General features: G+C 36.1%; 1 protein-coding gene across 1 annotated transcript in view; it reads left to right on the top strand.

Annotated features, from left to right (window-relative positions):
* Positions 1-20,675, top strand: part of DMGDH (dimethylglycine dehydrogenase) — a 54,927-nt gene that overhangs the window by 31,374 nt on the left and 2,878 nt on the right. Inside the window, exons 14-15 of the mRNA XM_006913172.1 lie at positions 1,917-1,976; positions 17,118-17,252. Coding sequence (XP_006913234.1) covers positions 1,917-1,976; positions 17,118-17,252 — 195 coding nt within the window. The remainder of the gene's footprint in view (positions 1-1,916; positions 1,977-17,117; positions 17,253-20,675) is intronic.

Here is a 20,675-nt window from a genome sequence, read left to right as displayed (position 1 = left end):
GGCTTGGCTGCTCCAAGGAAGCCAGCCTACCCCACAAAATTTTAGGACCACCTTTCAAATTCTTCCTCCTCCTCTGTCATGTTGCCAATTCTCATTTTCTTCTTATCATGTTCCTTTTGAGGAAATAATGACAAAGGTGTCTTTCTGAGGAGCAGAGTTGATGATCTAGGATGTGTTGCTCTAGCCTACTCTTACCATTAATGATGAGACCTAAGGATTTCTATTTGTAGAGTTACACATCATTTTCATATACATGATTTCATTTACCTTCTTTACTCTCCTGAAGAAGGTATTATTGGTGATCTTGGACAAGGGGTTGAGAGTCGAGGTATTTAAATTGTCCCTACTCTACATGTAATCACAGAAACAGTAAAACCTTGCTCTGGATTACATGGAAGTGACCAAATTATGGTTCAAACTGTATTCTTCTATTTTGTCTCTAATATGGCAGGCTATCTCAGGACCCCTTAATTTTTTCAGTTTCACTGTCTGTTTCCTTAGAAGACAGTGAGGTTTTAGGCCTGAGAGGTGAGATAAGGGATTGTGGTAAAGGATGTACTTCAGAGTGGGGTCTCTTGGGTTTGAATTTATCCTCTACCATATACTAACTATGTAGACTTAATCCTCTAGACCCTCTGTGTACTTTTCTATAAAATAGAGAGAATTTTTATCCTATGGTTATATATTAGATAGTCTATAAGGTGCCTAGCACGTAATAGAATGAATTTAACTGGAGAGCAAAGAGGGTTTGAAAGGGCAGGCAGGGACCTTCAAGCATTTAGACTATGAGCAGAAGCAAGTGAGCATTGAGGTGGAGAGGGAAGCCACCTGGAGCCACCTCAAGAACAAGGGCCCTGGGGCAAGTTGTCATTTTATAGGAGCGGTGCTCTATTAAGGGATTCTCAGCCTATAACAAGGGCCTTAGATGAGGTTGCAGCAGGGAGAGAAACAGCTCTGTCCCCACACTCCCCAAGGAATGGAGCAGCAGAAGCAGCCTTTAGAGTTAGGCATTCCTCTGCTCTCCTGCCTTTCATTTTCTCTTGCCTCCTCTCTGGGAGCCCCCTTAAGAGCTTTTCCCATCTCAGGCTCCTCCGATTTCCCAGCAGTGCCAGTGCGCCCCCTAGTGTTATTACAGCAATCAATCTTTTGTGCTTTGTTTTAAATTTTTTTTTTTTTTTCTGGAGATATTCTGAAATTTTGAGCCGATAATAAAGTAATTTTAGAGTTGCTTAAATTGCTTAGGAAATCAAGACCAAATTTTATATCACGTACAACAAGTTTATATTATTCGTCTGGTTTATACGAATGCTGTGTTGTCTTTTTTAAAAAGTTGGCCTTTTTATGGGGTTTAGACCGGTTCTCTTGAAGCAAAAGAAACTAATAAACAAAGCCATTAACTTCAAGTCTCAAGTAGTAGCTTTAGCTCCGACTTGAAGTATATTGTAATAATTCAGCTGTATCTGAAAAGATTGAGATTCAACCTCTTTTTCCCTTTTCTTGAACTCTGTAGAAGCCATTTCCCTACCATCTGCTTTCTCTTCTATTTATCCTGATTCCTGGCTAATTGTAGGATAAGTAAATTATATCATAACTGTTCAACATCTAATTATGTAAAATTATGGAAGAAACATTATGTTGTAGTTTTCCTCAGATATTTATTATAATAAAAAATCCATGGAAACAAACTGTGAATTTTAGTTCCTAATTTGCTGTTCAAATGACAGTATTTGCTGAAAGGCAACATTTGAATTTTAGGTTTTAAAAAATTGCTTTAGAGACCAGTTAATAATTTTTCTTTTTCAGAATCTATATTCAATATAAAAAAGTATTCTCTTTCCTAAAAAAATAACATGAAAGTGATGTTACTGAAACGATTTGCACTCATCTAATATTTAAAATGTGTGCTTTCCTTTTAGATGAACTGTGATACAAATCCCTTGGAAGCTGGACTGGAATATTTTGTAAAGCTAAATAAGGTATGTTTATATTCCAACGTGTACTTGAAGTATATCTAAAATTATGCTGTTTCATGACAGAGCCATGCTTTAAAATCTAACGAAGTGTAATAATAGGACAAATGAATTAAACATAAAAGCTAAGCATTGCTCAGGTACTTCATATTAAGCTTTGCCAAAATTTGATATCAGTTCTTGCTATTACGGTGTGTTTGTAGAGATGTAAGATAGCTGAATCTAGCAACTTGAAAGATTAAGTCTAAATTCTAAGATAAAAGTTAGTAAGGATAAGATATCAGCAGACATTCTTGTAAATCCTGGCGACCGTAAAGCCACACATCAGCTAATCGAACATTCTGCATTAGTTGACTCTCCCTGGGTGCTCACAGCATGAAGCAGCCTCCCTCATCTCAGTAGATCTATCCATCTGCTTATTAAGAATCTTTGTATGTAACTGCAACATCTGAGTATATGCAAATGACACATTTCAAATGTGTTCAGCATAAAATGGGCATTTACTGAGAAGTCAATATAGGCCCAAAGAATCATAATTGATATTAACATTCTAAAATGATCCTTTACATCAGTTGTTCTCAAAGTGTGGTTCTCAGACCATATTAGCATCATCTGGGAAATTGCTAAATATACAAATTCTCAGGGTTATCTCAGACCTATTAAATTGGAATCTCTGGGGGTCAGGCCAAGAAATCTGTTTAGCAAGCTGCAGGGGATTCTGATGCACCTCAAGTTTGAGAAGCACCAGCCTACATAATTATTGTGGAGAAGCATATTATGAGGCCAATTTATTACAGCTTAGCTTATCTATACAAGCCCTATAAATGTATATGAGGTTATCTCATTGTTATGGACTGAATGTTGTGTCCCTCCGAAATTCATGTGCTGAAACTCTAACCCCCATGTAATGGTATTTGGAGGCGGGACCTTTGGGAGGTGATCAGGTTTAGATGAGGTCATGAGGTGGGGCCCCCATGCTGGGATTAGTGTTATGAGAAAGGAAGAGAGACCAGAACTCACTACTGGCCATCTATCTGCAAGGCAGGAAGAGGACACTCACAGGAGAACCAGATTGGCTGGCACTTTGATCTTGGACTTTCCAGCCTCCAGAACTGGGAGGAATAAATTCTTGTTGTTTAAGCCACCCAGGCTGTGGTGTTTTGTTATAGCAGCCCAAGCTGACTCGGACACCCACTGAACTGTGTCTTAGTCATTATAAAAGGCCTTGACAGAAATGCAGTTTATGGTAGTATCGTAGGCTGGAATGGCAGCTGCTGCTGTTCAGGACGCTTGTTAGAGTTCCAAAAACAAACTGACCTGCCTTAGGTACTAATAAGCTCAAGTTTTCCCATCTTATGGAAATATGTGAATACAGGCACACGAATCAGGCTAGGGAAATTTCTTTAATGCCCCTGCATCAGTTCCCAAATTCTGAGCTAAGATATTAACATAAGCATGTATATTTAGAGTATTAGATTTTAGGAAAAAGAATCTCCTAAAGAGTCTTAAAGGGAATAGCTTTCTGTACATAGTCCCCATGACTTTTATTTTTATGATATACCATCTGCCTCCAGACCAGGGAAAGCAGGTGCCTGGAATCTGAGCAGAGCTTGGCAGCAGTTTGCTTCTTCTGATAACAGAAGTCTTAGTTTAGCCATTTAAAATAAGGCTAAAAATGGCCTGGCTCTTGAAAGCACTAAAGTTCTGTGGTTGGTCACCAATAGGTAAATAGATAATTGACTCTTTCACTTCAGTGTTTGGGTATTATTGTTTGGAAATAAGGCGTAGATAAATGATCTCTGTGGTGAAAATGGATTTTAAAACTTCCCTTATGAAGATGAGGTGTGAATTGCATGTTTATTAGTTCTTTTAAATTATTTCATAACCAAAGCTCTGTTCAGAGCTAAGTTAGTTTTTTAACAGATGATGATTTTGATTTATGGTATGCTTTTATGATTTCTGAATTGTTGGTTCTCATTCTGGTGTTACGAAGTTAATTTTTAATGTTTTCATTGGGTGAAGGTCCATATAGCACAGGACCCGGACCTGAGTGAGCCGGTCTTTTTCAATTATGTTGATTCAGGTGTTTAGTGAGTATCAACCTAGGCATGGTGATGTTTGCTAATTTCCTAAACAAGTGAATAGGTTGGATCAACTTTAGATCCTACAGACATACCTGCTTTTATTGTTCTTCACTTTATTGTGCTTCACAGATGTTACGTTTTTTTACAAATTGAGGGCAAGGAAGGCCTCAATACTTGTGTATTGCAATAAAGCAAGTTGTAATCTTTCTGCTGGTGGAGAGCCTTGAGCAATAAAATCAGATATGTCTATATGTAGAATTCCCTGCTTGGCCCTCAAACATTTACATAATGGTTGTATAAACCATAATCTTATAACATAGAGACGCAGGCTGTGTCAGAGCTGAGGGGGCGGGGGAGGGGAGCCTGCAGATCACTCAGTACCACCATCTCATTTGAGGCCGAGGAAACTGAAGCACAGTGAGGTAAAGTTACCGAGGTGTAGTCATTAGGTTAGCACAGGTTGAACTCTGACCTCATTATTGTGCTTTCTCACCCACCTCTTTTCCCAGCAAGATCTGTTCCCATAAAGAGCTTATCAGCCTTGAATAACTGCCCAGGAATTTCTTTTTCTAGGAATGTGTATCATAGAATTTATATGGACTACATTTTATTAATTTATACCAGGACAGTCATGTTTTTGTTATAACTAATTTTGTGGGGTTTTTTTTTTTCATTTCACAAGCTCTTTATTAATCAGAGGGACTAATTTTGTGCTTTGTAGTAGGATAAGAATAGTTGCTTTGCCCATTTTAAGAAAGAAAAAAGTGGGTGAGGAGAGAGACCACTGGGTTTCATTACGATGAACTGTGTTCTTGTCAAAACTGATACAAAATTATGGAATAGATAAATGGAGTAGTGAAGAAATCTTAGCTAGCAAAGGAAGATGGTTGATGGCAGTTGCCTTCCTTACTTCTTAAAATTGTTTGAGCCTCAGTTCCCCCAAGGCATTGACCTAAGTGAAATAGATACATGTATGTGCACACATTCATTCGTCTAGTCAACATTTATTATGGATTATTTGTTAAACACCTTGCTAGGCCATGGGGCTACAAGTTAAAGACATAATTCCTGATGGTTCTCAGATCTCGTGAAGCTTGAAACAAATGGTACTGCAGTCACTAAAGCTGTAGGAACCATTCTTCACATTAATTCTGAAAATATCGGTCTGCATGAGGAGGGTTGTCTAGTAGTACACAATAGTGCCATCTTGTGGAGAGTAAGCAGAGGAGGCATTCATCAGAACTGTGATACAGGTAAAAATAATTGAATACTTGTGTAGTGTATACTTTTAAATCTCCTCAACTAAAACTCCTTTATCTGAAACAACTCACGTCATTGTTCTTAATTTAGGTGTCAGAATTTTTTCCAAGGGAAGTTACTTTTGGGGGAAAAAATAGTGGTATTTTTTTTTTTAGTTGGAAATGGAAGACCTTAATCAAGAACAAAAGGAAAATCAGCTGCTTTAAGATAGAGTCATAAGTATTCTTGGAATTTTCCTCTTGGAATTACTGAATCTTTGTCCATTTCCAGAGAACCCCAGCCAAGATTCAGAGCTAATCAAATACTAAGTGTAATGTGTTTAAACAGATCAGAAGAATATTTTTTTTCTGTAAGATCCTCCACCCCTTTCTCTCTCTGTTTTCCTGTCTTGGGCTTTTAACTAGTAAAACTGGAATGAAATGTAACATATATATTAAGCACAAGTTAGAAGAAAATGGTGATCCTAGAAAATACGGGGTCTCTGAAGAAAAATTATTTAAAGTATAACTATTCAGTAATTAAAACAAACAAAAAAACCCAATACAATGGCAAAGAGCTTATCACCAGATTTACTACATCCTAAGTATTCAATAAATATTAGCATTATTACTACATCAAAGTGGAAATAAATCTTTGTTGACAGACAAATTAAAGAAGAATTTCTAATGATGAAAGTACCCAACTCCAATAAGCAGTAATAGGAACCGGGGAGGCAGAAAATTTTCAGTGACTCTCAGTCTTGACTGCACATTAGAATCATTTGGGGTATGATTCTTTTAAATCATGTGATGCCTTAAAAATTCCTGAGGCTCAGGCTACATCTCAGATCAATTTAAAAAGAATCTCTGGGGTAGAGACTCAGGCATCAGTATTTTCTTTTTTAATTTCCCAGGCGATTCCAGAAAAGATTGAGAATGATTGTTTTAAACCTTTGATTTTCAATTATCTTGGAAAACTTTAAAAAGACTACCTGATGCCTTACTCCCAATGGTTCTGTGTGTGGTTCACAGAACAGCAGCATCACTATTATCTTGAGATGTGTTAAAAATGCAAGTTGAATACCATCCCAGACCTCAAAAATCAGAAACGCTGGGGGTGGGGCCCGAAGGTCTGTTTTAACAAGCTCTCTGTTTGATTCTAATGCACATTCAAGTTTGAGGACGCTGACCTACCCAATCGATTGGATCAGCCTGGGGCATGGGAGTAGGTTCTGGGATTCTTGGTTTTATTATGCAATGAAGATTGAGAACCACTGTCTTATTTATTTTAATCTCATGCCTGCTGTACTCTTATGAATAAACAGTAAAACAGAAAAACAGGTGGACTGGTCAGAGGATGGTGCTATAGAATCTGTAGTGAATTGGAAGTAAGTCAGTAGATGCATGACCACTTTTGACTAGGCTGCCCCTTAATGCATTCTACCTTCCTCACACACAACTTTTTTTTTTTTTTTTTTGCAACTGGGCAGCAGTGAATTAAAAAAGAAAAGAAAAGAAAAGAAAAGCACCAAATTCTAGCTGTGTGACCTTGGAAAAGTGGTTTAACTTCATTTCGTGCCTGGGATTGTTAATCTGTAAAATAAGGGCTCCCTTGCATGTCTAAAATTCTATGAAATACCAGCTAGCAGAGTGGTTGACGACATTCTGCTGTGTTATCTATGTGAGCCATAACTGTGTCATTTTAATTATGCCATTCTTATTCTCTTACCCATTTCCATCACTGAATGATAAAAAATAAAATAAATAAATAAATAAAAGGAAAGAAAAGAAAGAAAAAACGGGAGTAAAACCTAGGCTTAATGCAGCACAGGGCTCAAGCCTTATGCCCTCCAAGAGAGGGTTCTTGGCTCTGCACAAGAAAGAATTCAAGAGTGGGCCAGGGTTAGAGACAAAGGAAAGTTTATTAGAGAAGGAATAATGCTTCACAGACAGAGACGTGGTCTTCTCTCAGAGTCAGAGAAAGAGAACTCCAGTGTTTGAGGAATTGGATTTATATCTGTTTTCCTTTCATGGTATTGGCTATGCAATATTATAGGCATAGAGAAATAGTTGTTTGTAATCTTAGCTGAAATCTTCCTGTAGGTTCCCTGTGGTCTGGCTATATGGCTGATCAGCCAGTTTCCTGTGTCTAGCAGCATGTAGCAGGCTCTGAATAAAACTGGTTTAATATTTAGTCAATTTGTGTAGTTCTCATGCCTCTTTTCTATATTAGGCTGAGATAAAGTTTATAATTCCTGAACAATGTGTCAGAGTGTATTAAACTAAAAGCCATTGAATCATTAGCTTCGTATATATCTAATTTCTGTTATGAAATATACTCTATTTCCACTCTACAAACTTGAGTGTGCTGGTTAGTTGTCTGCTTTATAATTTGGAAGTTCATGGAAACTCATCTAGGAATGAATTGAAGTAATTCTCTAGATTGCTTTTGTTTTATTTTTATTATTTTTAACAGCTTAACTAAACATGCAATAAATCAGCATATTAAAAGTTTTAATACTCAAAAAGCCAGTATTACAATGAAAATGGTGACCATTCCCCAGAACTAGGGTTGCCTTTTGCAGCTGTACCTACCAACCAGCCCTACACCCCCACATGCCTCCAAGGAACATTTTGTCTCTATAGACTACTTTGCATTTTCTGGAGTTTTATATAATTGGAATTATGCTGTGTATACTCTTTGTCTGAATTGTTTTACTCAGCATAATTATTTTGAGACTCATCTATGAGTATCAATAGATAGTTTATATCCTATCTATGTGTATCAATAGATAGTTTATATACTAAGTAGCATTCCATTGTATGTATATTCCACAATTTGTTTCCAGCTTAGGGCTATTACAAATAAAATGGTTATGAGTATTCATGTACAAGTATTTGTATGGACACAAGCTTTTTTTTGCCCTTGGGTAAATACCTAAGAGTGGAATGGCTAGATAAAGTGGCAGATATCTGTTAACTTTTTAAGAAACTATTTTATAAAGTAGTGTACCATTTTATATTTTATATTCCCACCAGTTCCAGTTCCTCTACATCCTTCCCCTCATTCTAGCTGTGTCCTTTTAACTTTAGTTATTCTGAGAGAGAGGTAGTGTTATCTCATCACAGTTTTAATTTCTCTCCTTAATGACTTGATGTTGAACCTTTTTTATGTACTGGTTTACCATTCCTATCTCTTTTAATGTGAAGTGTCTGGTCAACTCTTTTACTCTTTATTTATTTATTTATTTATTTATTTATTTATTTATTTATTTATTTTAGTTTCGAAAGTGCTTTATGTATACAAGGCACAAGTCCTTTATCAGATACATGCTTTGCAAATATTTTTTCCTAGTTTGTGTTTGTCTTTTCATTTGTTTAATAATGTCTTTCAAAGAACAGAAAGTTTTAATTTTTGAATTTTTAAAGCCCTTATCGATTTATTTTTTAATGGATCATGCTTTTGGTGTTGTATCTAAGAAATCTTTGCCTGTCCCAAAATCACAAAGATTTTCTGCTGTTTTCCCTAGAAGTTTTATTATCTTTTTACATTTAGGTCTTCGAGTCATTCTTACTTAATTTTTGTATCTGGTGCAAGATATGAAGTTTATTTTTTAGCATACAAACATCCAATTATTTCCAGAACCATTTGTTGAAAAGAGTATACATTCTGAATTGCATTGCCTTTACACTGTTGTTAAAAATAAGTTGTCCATATATGTTTAGGTCTGGACTTTATTGTGTCCTATCGATCTACAGGTGACCCCCAATTTACAAATGTTTGCTTAACTATTTTTCAACTTACTATGGTACAAAAGCAATACTCATTCAATAGAAAGTGTACTTTGAATTTTGATCTTTTCCCAGGCTAGCGATTCTCTCTTGTGATACTGGGCAGCGGCAGCAAGATGATTTTGCCCAACTGTAGGCTGATGTAAGGATTCTGAGCATGTTTAAGGTAGGCTAGGCTAAGCTATCATATTTGGTAGACTAAGTGTATTAAATACATTTTCGACTTAGATTTTCAACTTATGGGTTTATCAGGACATAACCCCATCATAAGTCAAGGAGCATCAGTATATTGTCTGTCTTGATACCACTACCACACTGGCTTGATTACTGTAGCTTAAGTCAGGTTGTGATAGCCCTGAAACTTTGTTTTTAGATTTCAAAGTTATTTTAGCTATTATACATCCTTTGAATGTCCATAAACTTTAGAATCAATTTGTCAATTTATACAAAAAAGTCCTGCTGGGATTTTGATTGGAATTGCATTGTATCTATAGGTCAATTCAAGTCTTCCAACTCCAAAGCAAGGTATAAGTGGTATTTTTAATTCAATTTTCAGTTTATTGCTACTACAGAAAACAACTGGTTTTTGTATATTGATCTTGTATTCTGTAGCTTTGCTAAACTCAATAGTTCTAGTACTTTTTTATAGTTCTTTTTTTTTTGTAGATTCCATTGGATTTTCTACATGGATAATCATGTTTTATAAAAATAAGTGTTTTATAAATAAGTTTTTCTTAATCTTTTTAAATCTGTATGCTTTTTATTTCTTTTTCTTGCATTGTTATACAGGCTAAAACCTCCTTCAACTAAGTTAAATAGAATTGGTGAAAGCAGATATCGTTATCTTGTTCCTGATCTTAAGTGGAAGGCATTCAGTCTTTCATTATAAATATGATGATAACTATAGGTTTTTCAAAGATACTCTTTATCACATTGAGGACATTAATTTCTATTCGTAGTGCTAAAAGTTTTTTTTCTTTAATCGGGAATATTAGATTTTGGCAAATGCTTTTTCTGCATATAGTAATATAATCATATGTTTTTTTCTTTTTTCTTTTGTTATATGGTGAATTGCATTTATTAATTTTCAAATGTTAACCCAACTTTTCCTTTTTGGAATAAAGCCCACTTAGTAATATATTATGTTTTTGATATTGTTGGATTTTACTTGATAATTTTAAAAAGAAAATTTGCACTTACATCCTCCTTATAGGATATGTTACAGCTTGCAATTATTTTGTTTATTTTTCTTTCAAATGGAACATAAACTTCTTAAGTATATTTTCTAGCAATATAAAATGTGTTTTCTCTACCATTTTATCTCCAACACCTAGTTCAGGGCTGGCATGTAACAGCAAATATTTTGTTGTTGAAAGCAGTGTCAAGAAAGGATGCTGGAGAAGTACTGGGACCTCATCATCAAGGGTCTCATCCACGAGGCTAAGGAATTTGGGTGTATCCTGGAGACACTGGGAAGACATTAAAGAATTTTGAGTAAGGAGTGACACTCTAGTGATTTAAAAAACAGATTAAAAGGGAATTAGCCTGGCAACTGGGAAATCACTTTCCCAATTATTGAGGAAATCCAGTGGAGGGATGTCAAGGGCTTCAATTAAGGCAGTGGTCATAAGGTGGAGAAGAAAGAGGTATGAGTGATATTAAGAAGGTAGAATGGAGACCACACAAGGGACTTCACGTGAAGGGAGTGTAGAGAAGGATCTAGGATACCGTTAATGAACTAGTAAACACAGGAGGAGTTTGATTGGGAGAGTGGAAGGACTTGTGGTGTTTTGGGGCTATGGGACAGCCCAGTAGAGAAATCAGACAGCAGCTGAGCACATGGGTTTGGAGACCTCTGCTCCAGAAATTATGGATTTGGATAATTCATATAATAGGTGGTAATTAAAGCCAGGGGCATGTTGGGAACCCCTCTTCTATAGCACCCTTTAATTACCTTACTGAGGTACTTGCCACCCTGTATCACATAATACTGGCTGCTTTCTCAGCTAGACTGTGAGCTTCCTGAGGACAGAGGCCAAAGATCTTTAGGGCTAGCACTGTGTCTGATAATTCATTGGGGCTTAGTAAGTATTTGTTGAAGAGTTTGAATAATGGCTCTGACACTTACTAGTTCTAAAACTAAATAAGTTGCTTAACTTATAAGTACTTCAATTTTCTCATCTGTAAAATGAACAAAATATCCAGCTCATAAGTTTAAGTATAGATGAGATCAAGAAAATTCAGCACCTCCATAAGTGTTAGTTCCCTTCCATAATTGAATTGAATCTAAAATCTTTTAGGGAAAAAAGAGCTATAGATAAAATCTTTTCAGGTTTTGAAGATTCCAGCAAGAAAAATCTTGGGTCCCTAGTGAGGTCTCATTTCTTCATGTTTTCATTTCCTTTAATAATAATAACTATGCATGTTTGCTATATTTAAAACACCAAAAGGGCAGTTGTTCTTTAGAGAGATAAAACTATTATGAAAACTCTGTTATAATCATTGCTAATGCATAAAAGAACATCTGACAAAGCCACAGATCTATTCCCCAGTTTTACTTTGAATCATTAGAGTCAAAAACTGAAAAGTAAATATCATCTTTGATATTGAATCTAGTAAAAGTCATAAAACACATGTAATGGGGGAGATTTTAATTTTAAAAAATATAGTTTGTTTTGAGTGCTAATTAACCTAATTATTAGCCTGGCTTAGGAATAATATTTTAAATGTTTTCTCCAGGTTTCTTTTTATCCCCACCTTGTAGTTAATAGAGTTCCTTTTCTAATGTATTAAAGATTTTTTTTGAGAAGGAATACTTAAATGATTAGTAATTTTGGTTAGAACAGTGCTAGATGAGCTATTTCTTTTTAATTGCCAAGAGCAGAGAATGAAAACTATGTGTATGTGGGAGTATTCATTTCCAGCTGATAATAATGTACTTGAGTTGCTAAACTAATAATTTAACATTTTGCTAATAAAGAGATATTGACATTGTGATTATTATAAACTTATGTGGAATATTGTGAAGCTCTGCTTAGTGGGGAAAAAAAAAAAAGAGTTAAGAAGCCCAGGTTCAATATTTGATGCTGACTCACTTTGTCACCTCAGGCAAGACACTTAACTTTGGGCCTTAATTTTCTCATATGAAAAATGAGATTGGACTGTTTTCTGCCTGCTTAAGAACTTCGATGATTCTAGTTATGTGAATATAAAATGAATGATGGTATAATTTGTTTTGATAGAATGGTGAGTCAGTTGATGCATGCACCCAAGTGATGGAATCCAGTATACGACTTTATCAGTTTGACTGTGAGACAAGCACAGATTTACATAGACCTTAGGTTAGTAATGGCCACATGCTTTACCAAGGGGTTCCCATCACGATTGTTTTAAAATCATGATCCCCGAGCCCCATTTTAAATGAGAAAGTTTTTCGGAAAGTATTAAGGGCCAGTGGCAGAAGTCTGTCACCTGGATTTTCATCTCTGTTCTGCCACTTATAGTAACTGGTGACCAGTGGGTCTGCAACTCTTTTTTTTGAAGTGCAGGAGCAAAATTTCACAGTCAGTGCTGTGCCTGGTTTCTAAGCGGGGCTTTCTTGGGGCCCAGGATGTTATGCTGATTGTCTTATGCCTTTGGAAACTTTTGACACTTAGGTTAAAGGAATTTTGGCCTAACTGATGACTTCCTTGAATTTTCTGAGGGGTATTGACTCATTACATGAAACAGAAAGGATCTCAAACTAGGTTTTTATAATTTTTCTCCTGGTCAATGAGAGCTCACTATCCTGACTCTGTATCAGAACTTCCCTTCTCCTGCTGCTATTAAATTTGACTTTAACTACATCTGAGAACTCTCCATTGCCCTGAGAGTCATGACCAAAAATGTACTAGTTTAATTTATTTCATTTCCATGTTTTTTTAGCTAATATGTGTACTTTTAAAGAGCTAATAAGAGATGAGTAATTATATTTGACTTAAAATCTACTTAATATTTTCATCTATATGGATGTTATATTTAGTATGTATTACAGGTGGCTATTTTAATAGCTCTTATTGCTTTTTAAAATGAATAAATTAAAAAATATAAGTCAAGACTATTTTTAAGCTATAGTTTCAGTGCCCCAGAAATTTATGTTTCTCAGAGACATTAATAGCTATTTATATAGTTAATTTGGCAGTGACTCATTAAAGAAATATATTTCTATTCTCAGGTCATCCTGAAATCACCAGTTTTAATCACAGCACTTACCTTCAGACACACTTCCTGTCATTTATAATTAATAACTAAATTATAGAGTAAAATCTACAATCTTGGGAGGAAAGCCAAGTAAAACGAGAATGAAAAGCCATTGCCCCACTTTAAATCTTCCCACATCAGACACAAAGTTAGCTTGGAAAGGGAGAATTGTCTCAAGGGGCAGGTGTCACTTTTTATTTGTGTTTTAAGAATGTGTTCCTTATATTTAATTAGGTTTTTGTTTGTCATTTGTTAGAGTATTGTTTTCATTCATGTCTGGGGATGGTATTGTAGACAAGATCACTTCCTAATTCAGAGATATACAGATATAGATGTCAAATATCATTAATATTAACCTTCAGGGTATTTTCATATCCTTTCATGTAGTACATAAATATTATTGTGTAGTGAATTATTTCAAAACAGGCTCAAGCTACCTATAAACAATTTAAAAGAAATATTTTTTAGAGTATTTACATCAGCCATGTCTTCCAATGATAGTCCCCAGGTACAATTATTTAAAAAAAATGTATGGGTAAAATCTAAAGGTGCCGAGTTATATAACCATATAACTGAGCCCTAACTTTGCAGGGCCTTTCTCTTTCATAAGCTGGGGATAAAATTATCTTATGAGGATTAAAAGAGCTCATGAATGTAAAGCGCTCAGCAGTGTCTGGCATATAGCAAGGGTTTAATAAATTGCAAATATTATTTATTAATAGTATTTATTTTTTACAAAATTTGTTACTTTTATTTTTCTCTTCTAAAGGAAGTATTATGGAGTTCTCCCCCTTTTCTCTGTTTCTTGTGATTAGCTGATACGTTATGTTCCTGCTTAGACTTTGGTAAAATTGTGAATTTGCCAAAGATAAGTTAGGCTCCCCTTCCAGCACATCTTGTTGCCCCCAAAACTTCCGGCACCTGTGCCAATAGCACTGGTCCAGCACCCCCACAAGGACCCATTTCTGAAAGCTTCGGTTATGGCCGCTTTCACCACAGCCCCTCCAAAGGTGTAGCAGACATTGGCTTAAGCGGCTCAGTGAAGTCATCTTTAAGCAGATGAAAATAACAGAGCTGGGTCTCCTGAGATCTTGATTCTTAACCAGTTTGTTCATTTCTTTGGCTAATTCACTTTTTTAGACTCCCAAATCCACAGTCTGTGGGTTCTTGTAAAGATTAAATTATAATGTAAGTATAAGGACTTTTGGAAAGGGTATGCAGACAATAGTTATTAAGAAATTTCACCTTTAACAACTCAGTTCAAGCAACTTCCCCAACAGAATTGTCGCTGACAGAATGCTGCCCCAGCCCTGCTCTCCCAGGAAGGTAGAATTAATCTTACTCTTTCTTGAGGCCCCACTGTACAGACCCCTGTCATAGCATCTGTTCGTTTGCATTTCTGCCTCCACACATTAGGCATTCTTTGTTTTAAACTTACAAAATGTGATTTTTACACTTTCCTAGAACAAACAGAACCAACATTGATTCAAGTTTCAAATTGGTATAGCTGATTTGTATGCTACCATGTGTAATGTTCTACCATCTTTCCAGTAACCTCACATTTTTCTCTTTTCCTTTGCTATGTTGAAATGTTGAGGAGATATAATAATTGCAGGACTGGGCACATTGTGATGTGGAGAGTAAGGGATCACATCTCCGCAGGGGCCTCCCAGAAGCTGTAAGACCATGTTCTATATAGCTCTGTATACCTGGTGTCTAACGCAGTATCTGATACACAGCAGAGGGATAATAATGGCTGAGTAAATAATTTAAAGAAAATTCTTTAATAGGGACTCTGGAAGACTCAAAACCTTCAAAATCTAAATGAATTTCTAATAGTAAATATTCAGATTCCATAACAGGAGATAACAAATCACACTATATACAGTGCATTGGCCACTCAGTATTGTTCTAAGTGCTTTCCCACACACAAAAAATGTGAGACTAGACAAGGATTCTAAAAAGCACCCCTTGTCATCATTTATCCATGATAGCAAGTCTTCTTTTAAAAAGATAGCAAAAAAAATTTGTTGTTATAAGAGTTCTTTATTTAGTTGTACATGTTTTAACTATAATGAACTTTGGTTTGTTATGACTTTTATTATTATGAATTTATCCTACATATGAATTCAAATGAATCAAGCTCTTCCTGTGGGTTTTTTTTTCTCTAGTAGTCCTGTCTTAAATAACATTGGGTCCAGTCTTTGAGTTTTTATCTGGCTTCATAATAAAGCTTTGCAGTTGGTTCTCACCATCTGGATCGCAATGGGAAAAGGAACTTTCATTTTGCAATTATTTTAACCTTGGCCAATGGAAACTTCCTTTAGCTTTCTGTGTGGGTTAGCAATTTAAAGTTGTGATATCCATAGAAATCGTACTTCACTGCAGGCCTGTCATAGAAGGTCTGAGTTAGTAAAGGAGTGAACTGGGGATCTCAGGTAGAGGATGTAAGGACCCCTCCTCCTGCTACTTCACTGAGAAGTCAGGAAACTTGTACTCAATTCTAAATGTTTTATGTGCAGAAAGAGCTGTAGAAAGCCTAAATGTTGGTGGTGGCAGAGGAAATTTTGACCTTGAAATATTGTTTCCTTTCTTCTTTGGCCAATGAAGAAATTAAAGTTGTTTCTTTTCTTTAAGGGAGTAGTTAGTCTGTATATGAGAACTGTTTTGAGAATTTTATTTCCACATTGTAATCTCTAATTAAAACTCATTCACAGAGATGTGATTTTTATATCACAAATTCCTTTTTTCCCTGTAAGACAAGAGATGCTCGTTTGGGTACACTTATGTGGAAGCCTTACCCCAGCGCTCCCTCCTTTGCATTCCAGCTGCTCTTAGCCTCTGGCTGGTTTCTCACGCTCACTAATGTCCCTGGCATTCTGTTTGGATAAAGTTGTTTCTCCTTTGTTTGCCAAGTGTCTCCACTGAGGACTCATTGCTCACCTGTTTGTTGTAAGGTGTTATTAATAAATGTGAAAGTCCTGAAGTTTACATGATTCCTACTTTTTTAACACATAAGAATGGATTGATTCAAGGTTATCCCTGTGACAGTGTCACTCTCACTCACTTGCATTGCATTGGGAATAACCCTGAATTGCCCAGGGGAATGTATCAGGAATAGGAATGTCATCTGTCTTGTGTAGCATGGAAGGAGGAAAAAAAAAGTTTGAATAGTGCAGTATTAGAGAATAAGCTCTTTGATCAAAATGTCTGACTAATTTTGTAACCCACACAGGGCCTCTCATGATGCCTCACACGCAGTAAGGGCTCAGTACATTTCCTGAATGAACTAATGAGTGCAACCCAATAGGTTAACACATTTTCCAGACCAATATTCTGAAGCAGAAAAATAATATGTGGCATTTTGGGGTTGTTTTGCATCACATTTCAAAAAAAGCAAATATCTTTTTTGTAAAAGGCTTGCTATAGGTGGAAACTGAGTAGTGCTTTGCTCACCGTCAGCCATTACCACTGTCCAGAACCATTAGATACAAGGGTCACTTTCATAATCCACCATTGCAATATCATGCTCTCAGTTTTTCTGCATAGGTGGTTCTGGTGAAATTGTTATCACAAGTTATCACCCTTAAATCTAACCTATTCTGAAGGAATAGGTGGCTGATATTGTCATTTGAGGACTAAGAAATATTTGTCTAGACATTTGATCCAATCTGTATTTTTATTGAATGTGTAATTGGCGAGAAAATAGCAAAGACAAATTTAAATGCTTGCATCTCTAACCTTGTCACAGCATCTGAGCATTCATTCATCATCATTATCTTGGATTCCTACAGCCAGCGGACTTCATAGGAAAGCAAGCACTGAAACAGATTAAAGCCAAGGGGCTGAAACGGAGACTGGTCTGCCTCACCTTGGCAACGGACGATGCTGATCCAGAGGGAAATGAAAGCGTCTGGTATGATGGCAAGGTGAGTACTAAGGAGTTTGTGACCCGGGCCTCTGCTGTTTTTCTGCAACAGAAACTCTCCTTGTTTCTGTTTCCTTTTAGAGTTTTTGCTATTTATCTATTGGTGGGATGACACACTTTTGATTTCTGAGCTGACATTCAAGAAACAGAAATTAAGTAACTTAAAAGAAAAGGAAATGCTATTCATTCTTGAAAAAGTAAAATTCTATATGCTATGATTAAAGAAAATAAATCCAAGGACTTGAAATACATGGGACAATGAGTAACGTATGATTTAATGGATAAAATCATCTACTTGCTCACCACATCCATATCTGTGAATGCAAGAGATCGGTTTTATAAAGAATTTGGTGTTCACATTTAACTTCTTTCAGAAGTAGGCAATTCTAACCTTAGCACTTAGCAGAAAAATATTTCCAATTGAAAACATCTGGAAAGTGAAACCTTAAAAAGTAAAATGAAATGTAGAAACCACTTGATTCTTCAGGAAGAGTAAAATTACCTTCTCACTTTGGAATGTTTCATTTCTCTATTGGTATTCTGTAAAACCAGATAACTCACCCATAAGACTTCATTGTCTCCACTCTTTACAGCTATTTGTAAACCCCAATTTAGTTCAAGATTTTGTTGTGTTTTGGCTGGTGTTATCAGGCAGGTGGGAACTCAGCTTAGATCATGAGATGAGCACAGGGCCTTCATCTAAACAACAACATGTCGAACAGAGTCTGCCTGGTCAACACCCAAAGCCTCAAAGAGATTCCATGCCTGGATGTTTTCTCACACACTGCAGCCTGCTTGATATTTGTTTCCATTTCCCCAAACTCTTCAGTGAAAAAAGAACTTGAAGGTGGGGAAAGCCAATGGCATCAAATCAGCCTTTGGATTACTAAAGAAATGGCCACTTAGGCTGAGACATGGGTCACTTTGACATAGAACTAATGTCTACAGAATTCCTACTGTGTGCTGCATATTTTTCGTGTACTCTCTCATCTAATTTTACCACACCATTCCCAGATATGTATGATCGTCTTCATTTTAAGAAGGCTGATTGTTTTGATGAGGCTTTAGGGCTCAGAAAGGTGAAATAACTTGCTTGAGGTTACACAGCTCATGATTGAAGGAGCTGATTTCTGATCCAGGTATAGTTAAACTTTGAATTGCTTATCCTTTCTTCTAAGCCATGTTGAATACTGCAGTTTGCTCTCTTCTCTGTCTCTGCTGATGTCCCACTGTAGTCTCTCCAGCACTTAATTATATACCCACATTTCTTGCACATCTGAGTTGTAGGTGGATGTTATCAGACATTATGAAGCCAACAAACTTTTCTCAGATCTTAAGCTCTTTCAAACGCCTCACCTTTCATGGTGCTGAGTTTGTTCTTCTGTTTGAACCGTCTCTACTCTTATCTCACTGTCTCCCTTCTTCTTTCTGTTCTAAGTCTCTGGGTTAGCCCTCTTATCTTCCTAGGCATTTCCTCCAATTTCAAATCTGTCTACAATTTCCGCTGATAACCACCTCTGCCATGAGTTAACTGCTCGACCTGATCTTAGCCTCTCTGAGCTTCAGTTTTCTCATCTGTAAATGAAGCCATTGGAAGAAATAATGTCTAAAATTCTCTCTATCTATAATTAATTTTCCCCTAGTCGTTATATTTCCCCCTCCTCATCTTTCTTTTGTTTTACATTTTCACTCTATTCTCATCTAGCTTTCTCAGTCTTCTTAATACATTCAATGCCCATCCTCCACCAACTGTTTCACATGGCCATGGAATGGTAGAGAGGTGAGGCTACAATATTCTGTGTGTGACCTCACATCAACTACGATGACTGACAGATTTTTAGCCATCTTAACTATCATGATACCCAAGTTAAAGTTTAAAAAACTGGAAACCTGTACATTAAACTTATACAATGTTATATGTCATTATATCTCAAAGCTGGGGGGAAAAAACACTGGAAAACCAAGTTCCATTTTTGAATTTTATTTTCTTTGCTATCTCTGTGCACCGAGTTTACATGCTGTATGGTTCATCTTTCCTACTATATGCCATCTGCCTACAGAGATGTTAATCCAATCGTACAGTCCTTTATTAATAATATATCTGTTAAATTCCTGATAACAACTTGTTTGCTCTTTGGTGCTTAGTACGGTGATCATTTTATCATGCGGATGACCCTTTTGATCCTTTTTATACTCCAGAATGATATCAAATAGTTTGCTTTTTTATTTCCTGACTTTGTCTGGACCTTGTACTGCCTTTAGTATTTGGCTTCCATTCTTCCAGTGCTAGAGATAGGTTACAAAAGTATTTATATATTCAGCAAGGTTTCATTGAGTGTTTACTATGTGCTAGCAATATTCTATGTACTAGGGATGCTACAGTGAGGAAAATAGGCAAGAATCTCCTCCCCCATGGAGATTAGATTCCAGGGCAGGGAGAGATAGGCAATGAGCATAATAAATAAATGGCATGTCAGAGAGTGATTTGTCCCCTGGAGAAAAATAAAGTCCATTTGGGAGGTGGATAATGTTAGAGGGATAATGTTAGAGTAGGTAATGAAATTTAATTTTAGAAAATCAAGACATAAAGGTGAGAATGGAAAGGGCTTTCTTCAGTTATAAAAGCAGCTTTGCTGGGAAGTAAGTTTTGAAGAACAGTTTTTTGAGGAAGGAAGTTTGGAGAATTTAGAAAGTCTCTTTCATTATTACAAACTAAAACACACAGAGACTGCCAAAGAAATGCAATATATCATTCAATTTAAATTTCGTTACCTCCTTCAAAGGCCTTTTACTATATAATCTTCTCTAAGTCTGTTAGAGGAGTCTTTATGTCTCATAAGAGAAGAATGAGAAAAGGCTAAAAATAAATGAGGCTCGTTTATATTGGTAAGAAGACCACTGTTTGATTTCACAAAGAGTATGAGAATGAGAATCTACTAGGCAGAAGGTGAGGGAAGGTGTTTTTGTGATTCACTGAGCAAAAAGAAGCAATGGATTTCATTGAATCTGGAAGATTTTTAAGGTAGAACAATATAACATTTATGCTAGGAAAAACCTTTCCCTGGAGATTTAGTAATAGGATACGAGGAAAGGCCAGACTTCTAAAAAACCCTCTGGGCTACTAACTCTGAGAATAGAGAGAAATTAATGGAGAAGTGAAAGTAATCTAACAAAAGCAAAGCGTTCAATAAATATTTTAAAATAGCATTCACTTGACCCAGAAGTGCAATACTTCTGGGTATTTATCCAAAGAAAACCAAAACAATAATTCATAAAGATCTATGCACTCCAATATTCATGGCAGCACAATTTACAATAGCTAAGATATGGAAGCAACCTAAATGCCCATCAACAGACAATTGGGTAAAGAAGTTATTGTTCATATATACAATGGAATATTATTCAGCCATTAAAAAAATGAAAT

This window comes from Pteropus alecto, unplaced genomic scaffold (assembly GCF_000325575.1).
Source record: "Pteropus alecto unplaced genomic scaffold, ASM32557v1 scaffold20, whole genome shotgun sequence".
Taxonomy (NCBI): Eukaryota; Metazoa; Chordata; class Mammalia; order Chiroptera; family Pteropodidae; genus Pteropus; species Pteropus alecto.
This window is presented reverse-complemented; position numbering and strand designations above follow the sequence as displayed.